Raw genomic sequence first — 20,972 nt, forward strand, 5'->3', positions numbered from 1 at the left:
TCCTGGAGTTCACTCAGACTCACGTCCATTGAGTCCGTGATGCCATCCAGCCATCTCATCCTCTGTCGTCCCCTTCTCCTCCTGCCCCCAATCCCTCCCAGCACCAGAGTCTTTTCCAGTGAGTCAACTCTTCGCATGAGGTGGCCAAAGTACTGGAGATTCAGCTTTAGCATCATTCCTTCCAAAGAAATCCCAGGGCTGATCTCCTTCAGAATGGACTGGTTGGATCTCCTTGCAGTCCAAGGGACTCTCAAGAGTCTTCTCCAACACCACAGTTCAAAAGCATCAATTCTTCGGCACTCAGCCTTCTTCACAGTCCAACTCTCACATCCATACATGACCACAGGAAAAACCATATCCTTGACTAGACAGACCTTAGTCGGCAAAATAACGTCTCTGCTTTTGAATATACTATCTAGGTTGGTCATAACTTTTCTTCCAAGGAGTAAGCGTCTTTTAATTTCATGGCTGCGGTCACCATCTGCAGTGATTTTGGAGCCCAAAAAAATAAAGTCTAACACTGTTTCTACTGTTTCCCCATCTATTTTCCATGAAATGATGGGATCAGATGCCATGATCTTCATTTTCTGAATGTTGAGCTTTAAGCCAACTTTTTCGCTCTCCTCTTTCACTTTTATCAAGAGGCTTTTTAGCTCCTCTTCACTTTCTGCCGTAAGGGTGGTGTCATCTGCATATCTGAGGTTATTGATATTTCTCCTGGCAATCTTGATTCCAGCCTGTGCTTCTTCCAGTCCAGCGTTTCTCATGATGTACTCTGGATATAAGTTAAATAAGCAGGGTGACAATATACAGCCTTGACGTACTCCTTTTCCTATTTGGAACCAGTCTGTTGTTCCATGTCCAATTCTAGCTGTTGCTTCCTGACCTGCATACAGATTTCTCAAGAGGCAGGTTAGGTGGTCTGGTATTCCCACCTCTTTCAGAATTTTCCACAGTTTATTGTGATCCACACAGTCAAAGGCTTTGGCATAGTCAATAAAGCAGAAAGAGATGTTTTTCTGGAACTCTCTTGCTTTTTTGATGATCCAGCGGATGTTGGCAATTTGATTTCTGCTTCCTCTGCCTTTTCTAAAACCAGCTTGAACATCTGGGAGTTCACGGTTCACGTATTGCTGAAGCCTGGCTTGGAGAATTTTGAGCATTACTTTACTAGCATGTGAGATGAGTGCAACTGTGCAGTAGTTTGAGCATTCTTTGGCATTGCCTTTCTTTGGAGTTGGAATGAAAACTGACCTTTTGCAGTCCTGTGGCCACTGCTGAGTTTTCCAAATTTGCTGGCATATTGAGTGCAGCACTTTCACAGCATCATCTTTTAGGATTTGAAACAGCTCAACTGGAATTCCATCACCTCCACTAGCTTTGTTCGTAGTGATACTTGGGCCCACTTGACTTCACAGTCCAGGATGTCTGGCTCTAGGTGAGTGATCACACCACTGTGATTATATGGGTCGTGAAGATCTTTTTTGTACGGTTCTTCCGTGTATTCTTGCCACCTCTTCTTAATATCTTCTGCTTCTGTTAGGTCCATACCATTTCTGTCCTTTATCGAGCCCATCTTTGCATGAAATGTTCCCTTGGTATCTCTAATTTTCTTAAAGAGATCTCTAGTCTTTCCCATTCTGTTGTTTTCCTCTATTTCTTTGCATTGATCGCTGAAGAAGGCTTTCTTATCTCTTCTTGCTATTCTTTGGTACTCTGCGTTCAGATGCTTATATCTTTCCTTTTCTCCTTTGCTTTTTGCCTCTCTTCTTTTCACAGCTATTTGTAAGGCCTCCCCAGACAGCCATTTTGGTTTTTTGCATTTCTTTTCCATGGGGATGGTCTTGATCCCTGTCTCCTGTACAATGTCACGAATCTCATTCCATAGTTCATCAGGCACTCTGTCTGTCAGATCTAGTCCCTTAAATCTATTTCTCACTTCCACTGTATAATCATAGGGGATTTGATTGAGGTCATACCTGAATGGTCTAGCGGTTTTCCCTACTTTCTTCAGTTTGAGTCTGAATTTGGTAATAAGGAGTTTACCCCTAAGCTCTTTACCCCTCTGATATCTCATGCTGTCTTGAGCTTCTTTGTCATCACTTATTTTTCTTTAACAAACCCTCAGCACATGCTATGTCCCAAGCATTTGTAGTAGATTATATAGTTTGTTCAGCTGTTTTGTTGGTTGAGAGTATTTGCTGCCCCATCTCCGTAGGCCCCTCTCTGCAGGGCGTCTAGGGGCTGTATGAACGTCAGACTCGACTCTGACTCACGTGAGCCACGGACTATGAGCAGGAGTGATGGGTGCTTCTTAGGCAGAAGTTTTAAGCACCCTTGTGTGGTCCCACCATTGCTCTGTTCATTTTGACATGAGAAAAACATTTGCCAGGTAGAAGTTGCTCCCTCAGCCCAGATCCCAGAATGAAGAAAGCACATAGAGCAGGGCTATAGCCAACATGCAAGATGAGTGAGAAACAGCCTTTGTAAAAGCAACTGAAATTTGGGATAACAGAAAGCAGACTAATTCAGGTCTTTTCTAAGCACTTTACAAATACTATTTATTTAACTGCTACTGCTACGAAATCGCTTCAGTCATGTCCGACTCTGTACGACCCCTTAGACAGCAGCCCACCAGGCTCCCCCGTCCCCAGGATTCTCCAGGCAAGAACACTGGAGTGGGTTGCCATCTCCTTCTCCAATGCATGAAAGCGAAAAGTGAAAGTGAAGTCACTCAGTCATGTCTGACTCCCAGCGACCCCATGGACTACGGCCCACCAGGCTTCTCCATCCATGGGACTTCCCAGGCAAGAATGCTGGAGTGGGATGCCATCTACTCACAAACATAACAGCTATGGAAAGTCACTAATTAAAAACTAGGTAAACTAGTCCTCCTAAAAACCTGATATTGTAGACACTGTTGTCCCTATTTTATAGATAAACTGAGGCACAAGGAACTTAGCTGCCAAGAATACAAGCTGATACATAGCGGAGACAATGTTCAAACGTGGGTTCTGGAGCTTTAGCATCTGTGCTCTTCAGGGGTAGCTTTGCATAACCATATGGCAGTTTCTTGCAGCCATCTCCATTCCTTCACCATTAGATCCCTTCTTTTCCTAGAAAATCGTATTCATTTAAGTTCTAACTCTGAAGCCTTCTCTGAATCTGCCCTGTCAATTTAGAAACTATACATTATTCTTTATCATCCCCAGTGCCTAACAAAACATCTGGCATTTCATCTATATTCTAGAAATACTTGCTGAGTTTCAAAATTCAGTATTATCAAAATAATCATTTCTGTACAGCAAAACACTGCTATTCTTTGTGGTTGTCAGAATGTTGTCAATGTGTACCGCCTCATTAGGTTCTTGACACACTCTCTGCAGTGGTGGGGAACCTAGGCTTCTTGTTTTAGAACTGAAGCTCAAGTTGCACAACTGCTTGGTGATTGAGCTAGGACCAAAGGCCAGGTGTTCTGGTGGTCCAGTGGGCCCAGTGCCTTCCAATGCCGGTTTCAAGGCTCTCATCCATGTCTGCTTTAAACACAAGACACTTAGGTACCAGCTGTTCTTAGATCTTCCCTTGCCAACCCCACTAAGGAGAGGCCCTGATCCTCATCCATGGAGACTGGATTCTGGAGGGAGATCCTGGTCATAAAGAAGTTTTAAAAGTGCCCAGAGGTGCTGAAAGACCCATACCCCCAACAGTTCCCTGAAGCCTTCATTACGAATTTTGTGGGCCGACCAATATCCAAGAAAACTTTATGCTGTTGGCAGCCTCTGCTTTCTTCTTAATACGAAGAAATTGGTCGGTAGCTGTACTGTACTTTCTCTTCTAAGACCATCAAAGATATTTATTTAACTGGTCCTCCATATGATGGATTAAAAATGCAGCTCAAACATCACCTTCAACAAACTCATTGTCTTATGTCTCTGGCGTTGTCGTGTACAAGAAAACGAAGTAAAGGATGGCTTTGAGAAGGCTTAAAGGATAGTGTAGAATGTATTCAGCTGGGTCAGTACTGCTGCCAGTCAAAGGGAAAAGAAATGGAGATAAGAGGTCAACCAGAAAACACCCAGATGTTTTCACTCTTGATGATTCCTGATAGACTACGTGGCGGTTGCCACGCAGAGTGCTTTTTTCCTTTTCTCACAGTCTTCACATTGTTTTCCTATCAAGAGATAGGAAGTCTTGAATCAGTTTTGATTATGTCTTTCAACTGATTGTTTTGAAATAGAAATGTCCAGTGTTCCTTCCTCTTTGGGGCTGATTATGTTTATATTTTTCTTATATCTTTATTATCACCTCTGTAAAAGAACTATGGTAAAATCAATGCATGTGATTTTTAATATATTCATGATGTGTGTGCTTAGTCACTCAGTCGTGCTGACTTTTTGTGAACCCCATGGACAGTAGCCCGCCAGGCTCCTCTGTCCATGAGATTATCCAGGCCAGAATACTAGAATGAGTTGCCATTCCCTTCTCCAGGGATCGAACTGGGGTCTCTTGCATCGCAGGCAGATTCTTTACTGTCTGAGCCACCAGGGAAGTTGGCATATTTATTATAAACGATAGCATAACTTATTATCGAAAAGTCTTCTTATGTTAGTTTATGTTAGCTGGAAATATTTTCAAGATATCAGAAGTTTTTTGTTTCTAAAGACTGGTTTCAGTCTGTGAAAGTCTCACCTCTTTTATAAATTTTAAGATGAGAAGTATATATATAGAAATTTCAGTCTTCCTAGATCTTCACGTTTACTTTTTTATGAAAATTTTTTTCATTTGTTTATTAAAGTATTACAGTACAATAAAATATACCAACTTTAAGTGTACAGTTTGGTGAATTTGGGTACTTGTATACTGTTTTATAGCTACTACAACAATCAAGATAGAAAACAGTCTCCTCTCCCTAAACTTTTTTTTTTTTCATTCCTTTTGCTCTGTCCTCTCACCCACCTGCCATCCCCAGATAACCACTGGTTTCTTTATGTCACCACAGTTTTGCCTTTTCTAGAATCTCATATAATTTGAATCATGTAGTATGAAGTCTTTTATGTTCTACTTATTTCACTTAACATGATGTTTTTGAAATCCATTTACCTTTGATTACTGTTTCATTCCTTGTTACTGTAAATATCAATCCCTGGTATGTTACACCACAGTGTTTGTCTGTTCATTAGTTGGTGAATATTTGGGTTATATCCAGGTTCGATTATGAGTAATGTTGCTATGAAAATCTGTGTATGCATTTCTGTGTGGACATATGTTTTTACTTCTCTTGGGTAAATACCTAGAAGTAGAATTGCTTGAATTCATCATTTGAAAAACATATGGCACCATATTATTTTACAAGGTTACTATACCATTTTGCATTTCCACCATCAATATATGAACATTCTAATTCCACCATCTCCTTGGCAGCACTTGGCATTATTAGCCATTTTAATTTTAGTCATTCTAGTTGGGGTGCAGTTATATCTTGTGGTTTTAATTTGTGTTTCTCTGATGACTAGTGATTTGAGCATCTTTTCTTGTGCCCATTTTATATTCTGGGTATAAGCCCTTTGTTGAATATATTTTATAAAAATTTTGTGCCAGTCTGTGGCTTGCTTCTTTGTTTCCTAAACTATTTCTTTCAATAAGCAAAAGTTTTAAACTCAATTAATTCAGTGTTTCAGTTTTTAAAATAGTTTGTGCTTTTGATATCTTATTTAACAAATACTTGCTAATCTGATGTCACAAACATTTTGTCCTGTGTTTTCATCTAAAATGTAATCGTTTTTGCTATTACATTGAGGTCTGAGATCCAATTTGAGTATAATTTTTGTGAAGTTAAGGATTGAGATGTATTTTTTCCATACAGATGTCTAGCATTATTCCATCAATGTTTGTCAAAAAGACATCTCCTTGGCATATTACCCTGGCTCCATTACTGAGAGTCAGTTGACCAGTGTGGGTCTGTTTCTTGACTTTCTTTTCTATTTCAGTGATTTATATGTGTATTCTTATGCCAATACCACTTTGAGTACTGTTGAGTATGGTAAGTCTTAAAATCAGGTAACACAAGTATTTCAGCTTTGTTCATCTTTTTTCAAAGCTGGTTAATCTATTTTAGAAACTTTGGTTTTCCATATGTACTTTTAAGTTAGCTTGTGATTTTCTTCAAAAAAGAAAAAAAAAGTTAAAATTTAACCTGAGATTGCACTGAAACTATAGATCAATGAAGGAAAGATTGCCATTTTGATGGTTTTAAAAATATGGCCACAAATTATTTTGTATTTCAAGAAATGGATTCCCCTCTTCTACAATGTGAGCTCTACTCAGCGATTCACTTACAATGAATAGAAAATGGCAGAGATGATGGAGTGTGACTTCAAAGGGTGGATCACAAAAGACATATTGCTTCCATATTGTTTTCTCTCAGATCATTCATTCTGGGGGAAGCCAGCTGCCATGTCACAAGGGTCCTGAAGCAGCCCTGTGGAGAGGTCTACATGGCAAAGAACAATGGCATCCTGGCAGCAGTCAGCACTAATCTCCCAGTTGGGTTTTGAGCTACCTTAGAAGCTGATCCTTCAACCCCAGTCGAGACTTCAGATGAACATAGGTAGGATGACATCTTGAATGCAGCCTCATGAGAGACCTTGAGCCACACCACCCAACTAAGCAGTCCCTAGATTTCTGACCACATAAACTGTATGTATATTAAATGCATATTGTTTTAAGTCACTGTGTCTGGGATAATTTCTTATTCAGTAATGTGTAACTAGTACAACTATTTTAATAATATTGGGTCTTCCAATTCATAAACATAGTATGTGTCTACTATGTAATTTTTTAATTCTCCTTTTTAATTTAAAAATTTTCAATGTATAGGCCCTATACATCTTTCATTAAATGTATTTCTAATAATTTGTGAGATTTTGATGCTATTTTAAATGGAGTTTTGTCTCAAATGTTTGTTGCTAGTACCTGGAATGCAGTTGGTTTCTGTATATTGCTATTGTATCCTCGAGGATACAATAGCAATTTATTTATTTCTGGTAGCTTTTCTGTGGATTCTTTAGGGTTTCCTACATATTAATATATGATCAAGTTATCAGGAAATATATTTGGTTTATATGTTTTCTTTCTTCCTTTCTGATCTGTGCATTTTATTTTTCTTGCCTACTGCACTAGCTAAAACCTCTAATGTAATGTTAAATAAGAGTGGTGAATAGACATCCTCGTCTTGTTCCTGGTCTTAGAAAGGATTGAGTTTTTCCCTGTTGAATCTTTGTCTGTAAATGCATAAGTTATTCTTGATATTTAAATTCATTTTTATTATTTTTAGTCCAATGTAAGAAACAAATTTTAACATAAACCTATTTACTTCTTAATTTCAATTTTTTGAATCAGTTTATGAAAGTGAATATAATTATAAAAGGGGACAGTCTCCTTGTTGAAAGGGATATTAAAAGGTATTTACCTTTTAGTGTTTAAGGCTTTTTGCCATGTACTAGAGACTCTAGCTGCCTCCCAGTGTATTTTTTCCTTATTAATGGAACCTTCATCTTATCAGAGGCAGCAGGACCTCCACCTAAAAGATCACATGTTCCAGTTGCCTTTGTATCTAGGTCTAGCTGTCAAGCTAAATCTTGGCATGCTGGCCAGTGAACTACAAGCATACTTATTGGCAGGGCTTCCAGGAAGTCTCCTGAAAGTAGACTTTTGTCATTTTGTTCTTCCTCATTTTCTTCTCCCCACTGCCTGGGATGCATCTAAGATGGCTGGAGCATTTCTAACATGAGAGAGAAGTAAATTTCTGTTGTATTTAAACCACTGGAATTTACAGTTTTCTTCAGAAAACCTCATCCTCTTGATGCATGGTTTACTGAAAGGAAAAGCTTAGAGCAGCTTTCTAAGACAGTTTCTTAAAAACAAATAACCTATTATTAGTTCAATTAATTGTGTTCCTCTTCTAATTCAAATTCCCAAGAGTCAGAAGGATACCCAGTGTTTTAAATAGATAGTTCAAAATAATAATGAAAATGAAAAGAGAGCTATGGGAAATTCATCTGAATCAGTTTTGTACTTGACAAAGAACAGGATAGCAAGATTCTTTCAATAAGTGCTAAAGGCACTTGATTCTGTCATGGAAAGGACAGTCATTTCATAATTAATCACACATGGCACAGATAATTTTGGGCATTTCTGATTTGTGTACATATTCTTTGCATAATCCAATAAGTAATTTCCTTCCTTCTTTCTTTAGCATTTTCAGTGAAGAAGAAGGAGTAGGAAAATGGACCATTCTTTAGAGCAGGAATTTTCTTTGTTTTGCTCCCTGCCTTTAGAACACAGCCTGGCACATAATAGAAGTTCAGTAAACATGCACTGAATGAATAAATGAGGGCTCAGTGGGCCTGCTTTCTTCAGGTCGTGAGTGAATATGCAGTCTTTGTGAAGGGGTCCAGGTATCAGGGGACGTCTCTCCCCCATCTCATCTTTATCTCGAGACAGTCACGCTTTCCTCCAGGATGACGGCCCCTGTGTTTGTCCTGCTGTCCCGCTAGATAAATTTCTCGCGTGCTAGGACCTTGGTTTGCCAGGACCGTGGCAATGCAGTTTGCCACGTGGGTCTCTGTTCAGCCGTAGTTGGCTGGAGAAAGAGATCAGTAGAAACCTGTGTGTTGGTTCCATGTCATGGTTTCTCACCTTTGTGGCTGTGGCTTCATGCTAACACTAAACAAGACCAGAGGACAGTTGAGGTTTACTCTCTGTAATCAAGAGAGTTTCGCATGGTTCCACCCAGCAAATTAAATTCTTTATCCCCTTTGGCCCAGACTTACAACTGCAAGAGATCCAGAATGCTCTCTGGTTGCCTGACCCCTGGGGCCCTCTTGCTGGCCAGGATTCCCAGCTCCTGTCGCTTGAATGTTCTAGTTCTGGGTGTACCGGCCTTCACAGACACAGCCCACATGTTCCTTCCCACTGTATCTGAACATCCTAGACCTTTCTCCCAGCCTGCCCAAGACCCCTGCCACTGCTTCACCCCTTGTCACTGGGTCTCTCAGCTTGATCTGGGGCTTCTGGGCTCTGTGGGCCTGCCAGACCCCTCTGTTAGAATTTCCCCTGGCCTCTTGACATGCAAATCCCAGCAGATGGTCTATTTTTAAAGCCTGTTTTTTTCCACAAACGCTATGGGGTTTCAACCAAATTCTCATTCAGAAGTCCCAGTATAAGAGGGGTTCATGAGATAATGAAAATGAAAGTTAAAAGTAATGTGTAAGTTAGTATAATGAATAAGTATTATTTGTAATTCATAATAATACTCTCTCTAGGCTTTTGGTAGTAATGAGGTATAACTTAGGTAAAGTTTACTGTGCTTATCTTATCCCCCATCTTCTCCTAGAATAGAGTGATGTGATTATCACATATTTATAGGAAACTAAATTCTTAAACCTCTTTATATTTTAATCAATAGTCAATCTAAGAAAGAAATGGGAAATTTTATCTGAGCCAACCTGAGGATTATAACCCAGGACAGTCTCTCAGGGAGCTCTGAGAACTGTTTGCAGAGGGAAGGAGGTGACCAGAACATATGTGATGTTGACAAAAGGGTGCATGCAATCAGGAACACATCTTGGCAGAAAGTTGCTGCTGTTTGCAAGGAACAGATAGCTTAGTTAATGATTTTAGTGCTTTTCTAAGTGTGGGAAAATGCCAGACCCTAAGTTTATGACATTTCTCCTGAAATATCTAGCTGTCTGAGGGCCAGCTCTGTCAGTTTTCCCAGAGCACAGAGTGCCTCACCCTGAACTTTGTTTTGAGTTCCTCTCAGAGTGTGCTATAGGTCAGCGACTGCAGTGGCTGGTGATTTGATTCTTAGAGAACTGGATGGTGGGCAGCTTTCTTCATTCTCTCTCTTCCCTTTCAGTCGTAATACTCACTAAGGCTTGGGAGACATTTCGTCACCAGCTTTCCCCAGTGCTCTTAGGAATGCTCATTCCCAGGTCAGGAGGATTTTATCATTAGGCTACTCAATGCTGTTACTGGACTAGGCCTTGTTCACAGTAGCCACAAGCCTCTGAAGCACCCGTCTTACTAGTGTGTTATGGTCTACGAAATGGTTCCCTCTTGTTGCTTCTTCCCTTACCTGGAGTCACACTGTTGGCTCTTAGAGGATATGCTTTTGGTCAGTTATTTCACGTCGCCTAGTCATCATTTATTTTACACAGATTTGGTGATGCAAATAACAATAATCTTGTAAAATAGTCAAAATATAAGTAAAATAAGGTCATAAGTATTTAAGCTATGAATTTCCATTCCGTGTGGCCCAGTATCTCCCCAGCTCATCTGACCAGTCTGTTCTGCATGACTCTCTATCTTTGAGGAGAATGATGTCTTGGCATTGTTGACCTAAGGTGTCTACACGTACAAGGTATGGGAGGGTCATCGTGACCCCCCACAGGATTGAGTAAAGGGTGTTATCATCTACGGAGTTGCCCAGGCGCCAGAAGGAGAAAGATTGATCTTTGTGGTTGAGCAGGAATTTTTGCCGTTGGGGAGGGCTGGGTAACCACATGGCAAAGATGCTGGGGAAACAACGAAATGGGCAGAGAAAACTTTGTTTTAATTTTTCTTGTCTTACCGTAACATACAAATTTTTATTTCATTGCCCAAAACATTTTACAGTAGCACTTTACTTATTTGACGACTTGAGGTTGTGCTGAGGTACCAGAGGCGTGAACCAGTGGATTCGATGTTTTTGTCATATGGAAAGTATGGAGTTAGCACCAAAAAAGTGTGTCCTTTGGCACCTTTCCAATTTCCTTTAAAAGAATCTAAGATGACATATTTTTTGGACTGTTCACTCACTATTCTCCCAGCAGGCATTCTTCTAGGTGCAGAGGCCATGAAGTGATCAAAATCAACCAGAATTCTTCCCCTTCCAGAGCATACATATATTCAGATAAGTGAGCCTTAGATTAGAGCTTTACGCCAATGAGCACACTTTATCCCTGCCAGAATTTGCAGTCATGCATTTGTTTATTGCTGAATAGAATGTACTAATTCTTCATAGGCTGTCCCTCCTAAAATTGAACACATGATTTCATAATTGTATATGCAGTGGTGGGTGGATAGATATGGGCAAGAGAATAAAAATCTTTAGCCTTCCTCAATTCCTTAAAGGAATCTCTGACCTACCCTTCCCATTAAGAACCACCCCCCGCCTTACTAAATTGTGAGCTCCTTACGTACAGGCAACAATTGTACATTGTCATTACTTTTTTCCTTATTTCTTGAAGACATATGATTGCATAAAGTGTGAATAACACAGTTATGTGGGTTCATAATGTATTAGGACAGAAAAGTATCACAGTGAATGAGGGTAATGTTAAATGGAACTCTCCTCTCATAAGTTTCCTTTATTTTACTTGAAGTATTTTGGTATTAATTCTAAGCACCTTGTGTGTGTATTGAAATCCCTAGAGCAAACACAAGAAAAAATATGAGATGTTGCTTTAAAAATTCCATTAAACAAATTAAGATGAAATACTGAAAAGTATTTGCTTAATGCAAAAGGAAATAAGAAAGTAGGAGCAAAGAACAAAAAACAGTTGAGATAGAACCAAACAGCAAAATTCATCTATATCAAGGTAAATATATTAAGTGTGAACAGGCAAAGATGCTAATCAAAAGGCAGAGATTGTCAGACTGCATTTAAAAATGAGAAACTGCCGTACGCTGTCCACAAGGCACACTTTAAACGCAGACGCACACACACACAAAAGACTAAAAGTAAAAGGATGAAGAAAGATTAATACGGAAATAGAAATCTGAAGTGGCCATATTAATCTAAGACAAAATAGACTTTTTTTGTGAGTATTACTGAAAACAAAGGAGACTTTATTGTGATAAAAGGGTCTATGTATGTGTGCCTGATAACAGCTTCCACATACACGAACATGTTCCAAATACTTGGGGTTAGAACTATGGGCAAATGGATAAATTCACCATCACAGTTGGATACTTTGAGACAAAAAAAAAAAAATTAAATTTTTTACTTAATTAAAATCTCACAGTTCTGAGAGTTTGTTCAGAGTTTTTTCACAGTCGTGATATTATGACAACATTTTGCTGTCTTCAGCTGAATCACTGCTTTTGCTGTTGCACAATTCCATTTTCCATCTTCCTTTTTACTCAGACCTTCAGAAAAGGAATCCTTACTTCCTCGCCCCCTTCTTGTAACTTTTAGCCTACTGTAGCTTTAAATTACGAAGTAGATAAATGTGTGTTTTCTTTTATAATCTAGGGTTTATGTTTCTTACTTAAAAATCCTTTCTCATCCCAGTGCCAAAAAGATGTTCCTTCTATATTTGCGCAGAAAGATGTGCAGTTTCGTAAATTACGTCTGTGTCCTTAACCCATTGGGAGGTTCTGTGTGGTATCAGGCAGAGGGAGCTGGTTTGACTTCTTCCTTCTGTGTGCCCCATGTGTTCTTTTCGTGTGTGACATACCCATTTCTGCTGTGTACCAGGTGCCTTGTGTCTCTGCCCTTGCTCTTTATATCAGTTTGAGACACTAGATAAAGACCTGGGGCTTCCCAGGTGGCACTAGTGGTAAAGAACCCGCTTGGCAGTGCAGGAGACGAGAGATGCAGCTTCAATCCCTGGGTCGGAAAGATCTCCTGGAGAAGGGCACAGCTCCAGTATTCTTGCCTGGAGAATCCCATGGACAGAGGAGTCTGGTGGGGTTATAGCATCACAGAGTCGGACATGACTGAAGCAACTTAACACACACACACCCATAAAGACCACCTTGTTTTGCTTACTCAAACTTTATAGCATACTTTATAATCTGATAGGCCTCAGTATGCTTCCCTGAAATTACCTTATCTGTCCTGTACCCTTTATTCTTTATTTTTAAATCATTTTAAAGTGTGTGTGATACGTAACACACACCAAAGTGTCCATAAACTCTTTAAGTGTCATGAAGCCAAACAAATCACGATGAAGTGAGCATGTATGGATTTATTGGCTGGGAAGTACATCTAGTCAGGCCTACATCCTGCTGAAAGATTTACCGGTAATTACAAAGGGCAGAATCTCAAGTTCATTTTAGTACTTCTCTTTATACATGAAGGTGCAGGAATCTGAGGTCATTGAAAGTACTTCCTGAGCTGTGCATCTGACCGTCTAGGGTCCTGTTTATCGGAAGCAAATGGTGCCTCCTCCTACGTTTTCATCCTGAACTTTCCCCAGGGCGCACCGTCCGTGCGTGACTACCATGGGTTGTGACTTCACCCTTGTGTAGTGAGCTGTTTTGTTCTTTTTTTTTGTTCACGCTTTTAAGGATTTCTTTCTGACTCTCATGGAGCTAGATGTACATTTCATTTTATTATCTTTCTTGGGACTCTTACACTTTCAGTTTCTTTGTTCATCCTGGAAAACTCATTATCATCTCTTGAAACAAAGTCTTCTTCTTCATATATTTCCTCTGTGGTCTTCTTTTGGAAGCTCCGAAGACATCCATGGAGGGCCTCTGTTGTCTGTCTGGAACCCCCACCATGTGGAGCCCAGGCGCCCCCCCCAAGGGGCTGCCCTGCCCTTGCCAGAGCCTCCCTGACGCAGGCCATGCCGAGCCCTCTCCTCCTCCCTGCAGAGGAGACGGGTTGCTTCTTGCACTGAGTCCTCTGATCCTCCCCTTCACTCGCACCTTCCCTCTCCTACCTGTGGATTTACCCTTCCTTGCGACTGCTAAGTGTGTTTTCCATTTTGTTTGTGTGGTTGAGGATTGCAGATGCTCTCCCGTTGCACTGAATCTGAAGCTTGTTTCTGTTTTCGTTTTCTTTGTTGTTTTGTACAATTCACGCAGGAAGTAGCATGGAAATTATTTGAAATCAGAAATCCTTTTCCATTCGCCCTTTAGCCTCCTCCAGTCTGTCTGTTGCTTCTACCACTGCACCAGAGTTGGTTAATTTTGCCAAATCCAACGGTAATTTTCTTCTCTCACGTCTTACATGAACTCTGGGCTGCATTAGACATGGCTATTTCCATCTTAAAACACTGTTCTCTTGGCTTCAGCAGTACTAAACTCTCCTAGTTTTCCTTCTTACTTGCAGCCCCTTCTTAGATTGCTTTACCTGCTTCTCCTACTCTGTCCATCCACAAAATCCTGGTGTATCCCAGGTTCAGTCCAAAGTCCTCTTCTCTCTGTAGTATTCCCTCACCCTCCTATTATCTCTCCTAGTTCTCATGCTTTAGATGTAGTCTGATACCACTGACTCTCAGATCTTTCTCTCTGCTAACTTTTCCCTTGAGTTCCAGAATTTTATATCCAACGACCCACTTGACAGCTCCACCGGGATTTCTCATAGATACTCCTGAGTTCATTCTTGCATTACCTTTGCCGTTTTCTCTGCCTAAAAGGTTCTTCCTCCAGTTCATCAAATCACTGGCACCTCGTTATCCTTAAAAATTCTGCTCAAATGTCACTTCCACCTGAGCTAAAGAAGATCCCTGCTCCAAGTCACCTTATTGTAATTCCTTCATAGATCTTATCCGGAATCATTTTATATGTTTGCTTGTTTATTGTCTGATCTCCGTATTGACCATGACTGTCAGAGTAGGGCTTTATGTATCTTGTCTTCTGCTCTGTTTTAAGTGCCTAGATCAGCACCTGGTATATAGCAAATTCTCAATAGATTTTTGCCTAATTAGGTAATTTTATTAATAAAATATTAAAGTGTACTTTTCTCTTACTAGAAAGTTATCAAACCTGCTCTGATTTTATATGAATAACTTCTTATCCTAAGAATCAGATTCACAAAATTGAAGAATTCTAACAAAGGAATAGCCATTCTCATGATTACCTAGAAAACCATAGGGACTCTTTAGATTCCTCTTACCATGTAACTTGCCTTAAAGATGAAAAATAGTAAGCAGAACTATTCATTGCTAACTATTGGAAAGGATTTCTAAATCTAGGACAAATCAATACTTGATAAATTTATTAAAATACTATATACATTTTAGATCATCTTTATTTTCTGATAAAGCTGTGCCTGGGTCACATCACTGACTGTCAGGGTTGTTTTATGCCAGTATCTCTCTCTGATGGCCATCTGCCAATAAAAGTAACCACAAAGTTAGTACAGTGTGAAAGTGTCTTGATAATCAGATATTTTATGGCTTGTTTTTTTCTGAAAGACAACATTGTTTTTAAGTATGGTGCCAGTACTTCCGAGTGTTGAATAGGTAGGATTTTGCTGTCTCTTCTAGCTTACTAAAAACACGTTTGTTTGCTCAGGAGATTCAGTTTTCTGTTGGTTTGGTTTGTCCTGCTTAGTATCCCGCAACTTAGTAGGCATTCTGATTTTCACCTAACCGTGCGGAAATGAAGGAAAAAACACCACCTAGAGTATTTTACGGTCACTGATTTCTGTGTCAGATATGTTCCCTAAAAATTGTATGACCTGTCAACAGTGCAGTTGGACTCTTTCTCTTCTAGGTTTCTGGGATCTGCTACAACAGCAGAATGTTGCAAGTCCACGAGGTGCTGTGTGTGCCCAGTTGGATAGCCAAGTTCTGCGCTTGGACCCTGGAGCCCCTCTTCTCATCCTCGGAGCCCACCAGCGAGGCCAGGATCGGGATGGGAGCCACCGTGGACATCCAGAGGCAGCAGAGGGTGGAGCTGCTGGACAGGCAGCTGATGCTGTCACAGTTTGCACAAGTGAGGCGGCAAAGACAGCAGCAGGTAAACGATCACAATCACACTGGAAAGTTGAGAAGTACTCAGGGGCCTGCGTAAACGTCTCCTCTGAGACTGTACATGTGGTCGAAACCATGTGTCATTCCTCTGCGTTGTGTCTTGGATATCTTGACATGTTTCCAATGTCTCTGATTGGGGCTATATGTTAGTGTTTTCTTTGGAAGGTTAAAAAAAAAAAAAAAAGTAAGTTGCCACTGAAAGACTGGTCAAACTGGACATTCTCACTCCACTTCCAACAGATAAGCTTGATTTCTTAGAGAAACACCAACCTAGTTAACAAGACAGAATATTTATCTGTTTTTATCATCTTGTAAAAGCCACAGTGTCTTCCTGTTAAAATGCTTATTATTGTGTGCTCTGGAGTAAAGAGCAGATATCAAACTTCTTGATTTTCCTTGATTGAAATGGAGCGACTATGAAGGTAATAGAAGTTCAAGGAAACAACCAACAAGTCAGTCAAATAAGTGCTGGGTTTTCTCAGCCTTGTCATTAATCATCAGGAAATATCGAGCACTTACCCAAAACACGGCTCCGTCCGAACAGCAACGTGATACCACACTGGTGTTCCCAGGGTTACTCTCAATCAAGCTGATCCTTCTTGGGCACTTCCGTGATCAAGCACACTGGGCTTGTCATTTCCCGTCTCCATCCCCTTTACCCTCTGGGGTATGAGAGAGAGCTCTGTTCTCTCCCACATCACCTGCCTGCATTGCGTGTGAGAAGTCGGTCTTCATTGCATGTGGTCTGGAAAGTGATGTCAGGTGTGACATCCTTGGACATCTGTGGAGAGCTGGGTCCCAGAATTTCCATCTGGGGTAGGGAGAAGGGGTTCCCTTATCAGTGGGCCAGGTCTGCAGGTGACAGAGAGGGAAGTGAAGGCTGGTCCCTGCAGATGTATTTGAATTTGAGGTGACTCCAGAATGTACAGTAAAGGAAGTTAATGCGTGGGGAGACAGACGCGGCTTCTGGAGAGATCAGGGCTGCAGGTGTGGCTCCTAGAGTCCGTGTGTAGGGTTGGGAGGTGAACCCAACAGGTCAGGGGTCCCCACCTCTGGGATCTCATGCCTGATGATCTGAGGTGTAGCCAATGTGATAATAATAGAAAATGCACAGTGGATGGAATGTCCTGGAACCATCACCCCCACCCCCGATTTGTCTTCTGTGAAATCAGTCCCTGGTGCCAATGAGGGCAGGGACCACTGCAGAGGATCCCACCTGGGATGAAACGTAGGCGGTAGACTCAGCCTGTATTTAGCAGGAGGAAGAGGGGAAATTCTTTGAGGAAATGGATGGAAGAATGGTAAGGATGAGGACTCAGAATAATCAGCGTCCAGAGTGATAATGAGTATAAATACTTTCCAATAGCCTGGACAGAGCTGAGAGGGAGAGAAAGAAGTAGTGTGTGATCTGAGATGGCTGGTTCAGCTAACAAGAGATTCAGTGGCAGCACCATCCCATCAGCACAGACAAGGAGAAGTGCATTGACTGGGGTGCCCGTGGGCTGCCTGAGAGGGGGTTCCCCAGTAGGCAGCTGTGGTCTTGTGCTCATGAGCAAAACGGGAGGTTGTGTTTCTGAAGCTGGCGTCCCCAGCAGATTCTCACATGCAGAGCTGATCAGACAGCACTGTTGGGATGAGCACAGCGTTGGGCGGGTGGTGGTGAAGGACAGAGGGGACCTTTGAGCACCAGTCACAAGGAAGGTCTGAGAGCTAATCTTACGGCTCAGGAGCCCTGGCGTTGACAGAGTGTCTGCCAAAGTGTCTCCAGTCCAGACAGATGCAGGGGTGGACTGCAGGTCTTGAGAGCTGGACACCATCCACAGAGTGGTGCCCCTTAAGAACTGCACCCCCCACAGCTGGAAGACTGAGTGCCCGCCCCTCACGCTGCTGGGAGCTTCTTGTTTCACTCAGGTTCCCGGAGCAGCTCCTGCAGGGTGGCAGGGGTGCTCTTCCCAGGGGACACCTTAAGCAGAAGGTCTGCAGGACTGACCGCCTCCCCTTCTGTGGCAGCTGGCCTTGAGGGCACCTTGGTGACCAGCCCCTCCTCTGTGGTCCGCTTGAGAGTCCCGGCCCCACCTGTAAGGTGACTGGATTAAGAGACAGGTGCACTCAGCCCTGTGGGGTCTGGGTCCCTGGTACCCCCGTCCTTCCTGGGCTGTGTCTGCCACACATACGTGTCCGCTAGAACATGAGTGAGGAGGTTTAGGAGATGCCCTTGCAGGTCACCTGAGCGCCACACTGGGTCTTCCCTCCCACCTTGTGTGCCCTTGGCTGAATTTTTCCTAATGATCAGGGTTAATTACTCCTGCAGGATAATGACTCCTTCCCTTGCCTTTTTTTTGGTCAGAAGAGCCCAAACTGACGGGACCACAGTGGTCACTTAAGACGTAGCAGTGTTCTTGCTTTGTCCCCACTGGAAGCTCCTTTCCTGTAAGCCAGGCTCTGTAAACCAGGGAGTCCAGAGTCACGGGACAGGGAGCCCAGATGCCCCGAGTAGGTCACCAGGAGGGCGGATCATCAGGGCCCCTCTCCTCCCACCTCTGGTTGCCAGGAGCCGTGTGCTCCGCCTCTTGGGCACACAGCGCCCGAATGACAGTCGTTGATTTGGGCTGTTCTGCACACTGGAGCCCCAAGCTCCATCCTTGTCAGGTGCCATCTGCAAGTTGGCGTCTCTCTCGCCTCACCTGGCTGTCCGTCCGTCTGGCGAGTGGGCAGCCCTGGGTCATGCTGTGAGAGGGTCGCTGTGCCCCGTAGTCTGGGCACGGCCCCACCCTCCCGGCTGGAAGCGGGCCTGTGGTCTGAGAGATGCCATCTGGCACCCTGGTCAGCCCCTCACACAGCCCGCCAGCCCACAGGGAGTAGTGCCGTGGGACAGAGAAGGCAGGTGGCCCTGAGACCGGAAAGTGTGTCACTGTCAGGTAGAATGAGCTGCTGCCTGTGTCAGTCAGCTCAGGTTGCCCCAGGAGAAGACCAGGGCCTGGGTGGCTTAAACAACAGAAGTTTTCCTCAGTGCTCTGGGGGCTGGAGGTCCAAGATCCACACCGTCAGGGCTGGTTTCTGGAGGGACTCTCCTTGGCTCTCGCTCTGTGTCTCGCGGCCTTTCCTTGGTGCCCGCGTATTCCTGGTGTCTCTTCTTCCGAGGACCCCAGTCCTCTTGGATTAGGGCCCCATCTTTATGACCTCATTGAGCCTTAATTACCTCTTTGAAAGGCTTCCCAGGTGGCCCCAGTGGTAAAGAACCTGCTTGCCAGTGCTGGAGACACAAGAGACCCAGGTTTGATTCCTGGGTTGGGAAGATCCCCTGGAGAAGAAGATAGCAACCCACTCCAGTATTCATGCCTGGGAAATCCCCATGGACAGAGAAGCTTGGCGGGCTCCAGTCCATGGAGTTGCAGAGAGGCAGACATGACTGAGCACATGTGTGCTCCTTAAAGGCCTTGTCTACGAGTACGGTTGCACTGGGGGGGTCAGGGACTTCAGCATATGAATTTAGAGGTGGGGGGGTACATGTTCCAGTCTACATCAGCGCCCCTTCCTGAGCAGTAAGGGCCCAGCAGAGTCAGCCTGGCTCTCAGGCACGGTCGGTTCTCCTGAATGGGTGGTGGAGTGTCCAGGCTCAGTGCTGCCCTCGCTCACCCTCAGAAGCCAAGTCCACCCTGGAGAGCAGGGCCCACACACAGCCTCCTTCTATCTCGACTGCACAGTTCACGTGCCAGTCCGGGGTGGCCATGTCAGGGGCTGGCCAACGGCTGCCTGCCGCGTCGCTCTGTTCCCACTCTTCTGTGCTGGCCGTTCATGGTGAGCATGGGGGCCTGGGTGTCACACTGCCTGCCTGCTCCTGCCGGACCACATGCCTCTGCCCAGGCCGCCTCGTCCCCTACCTTCCCGTCCCCTGGCCATGCAGGCAAGCCCTTCACCACGTCCAACGAGTCCATAGATGTTCTTCCTTCAGGCCACCACTCTTTCCACACGAAGTACACGGCCAAATGCACTACCCAGGATCTCCCCGTTGGGAGTACTTGTCCCCGTCCCTGTCTTTTCAGGGTGACCCCCAGCTGGAGCCGTAGTGCAGCCACGGTCCGCTTTCAGCTTTCACTTGTGTACCAAGCCAACCCATGAACCGAATTTGGTCACTTGGTCCTAGGAACCCAACCCGGTGTTGCAAGAGGTGTGAACTGGGGCAGAGGTTTTTACGCGACAGGGGTGATGGACACGGTGGTCCAGGAGAGCTTGCCTCTGCAACCCCACTGTACCCCCAGCCTGGCTTCTACTCACCCTGCACACACGACTTCTGTGGGGCGATGGGTCTTTAGCCCCACCTAACGCTAGAATTTGGTAGGTCTCACACTTCTGGCCACCCGCTCACTCCGTACCCATGGTCAGGCACTTCCTGTCCCGATGGGTCCAGCAGCAGTGTTTTCTGGAGTTTTCTGTAATTCTCTGCTGTGTATGCGTGCCCTGGCCCCAGTCCCCAAGGCGTCCGCACCACGGTTGTCCCCCTTGGCTGGCTGCGGACTCCACCTGGGGTCTTTCCCCACCACAGATGCTCTGAACACCATAGCATCTGCTGGGCCACGCAGCCCAGGCACCCATGACTAAACCAGCCCCAGGTCCCCGCCCTCCTCAAAGGGCTTTCCAGCGGGCGGCCGTGAAGTGATGCCCTTTGGTCTGTGACTCTGCCCACTGCTGGGCAGGCTCCCCCACTTTCCGAGGTCGGTCTTGCCCCCAGGTCAGTATGCTAGCCCCTGGAGTCCTCCCACTGGCTTCTCGTTGTGAGGTCTGTTACAGAGAAGAGCACAGGGGGTCCCCTGGCCTGGACTGCCTCGTTCCCTCTGCATTTATTCCCAGCATCTGCCTTGAGAGTCGCAGCTGCTCCCTGCCCGTATCCTGGGCTCAAGGTGCTGGCTTGCCCATTCACGGCTGCTGAGAGAGCTGTAGAACAGGGGCCCAGATGTGTCTGACTCCAGGGCCTCTGCCCTGTCCTTCACTGGGTTTTTCTTTCTTTCTTGGCTTCAGCTGGTAGGAAACTCAATGCTAAGTTTAAGGTTCAGTCAAATTAACTGTTTAAACCCAAAGCTAGTACTCCTGCCTCCATCATCTTTAAAATATCTTTTTGATTGTTTTAGGATCCTTCTGCTTTATTGCAGACCTCCTCAAATTCCATGATTGCATTTACGATAAACTTATTATTTGTTTACAGTCTGTGGGTTTTCAGAT

The 20,972-nt window shown here is 43.8% G+C and overlaps 1 protein-coding gene across 3 annotated transcripts in view; it reads left to right on the top strand.

Moving 5' to 3' along the window:
• The window catches only part of UBAC2 (UBA domain containing 2), a 170,482-nt gene that overhangs the window by 113,481 nt on the left and 36,029 nt on the right, over window positions 1-20,972 (top strand). For all 3 annotated transcript variants that reach the window (XM_068984480.1, XM_068984481.1, XM_068984482.1), the window contains one exon: window positions 15,496-15,741. In XM_068984480.1, the coding sequence (XP_068840581.1) occupies window positions 15,496-15,741 (246 nt within the window). The remainder of the gene's footprint in view (window positions 1-15,495; window positions 15,742-20,972) is intronic.

Source organism: Capricornis sumatraensis, chromosome 12 (genome assembly GCF_032405125.1).
Source record: "Capricornis sumatraensis isolate serow.1 chromosome 12, serow.2, whole genome shotgun sequence".
NCBI lineage: Eukaryota > Metazoa > Chordata > Mammalia > Artiodactyla > Bovidae > Capricornis > Capricornis sumatraensis.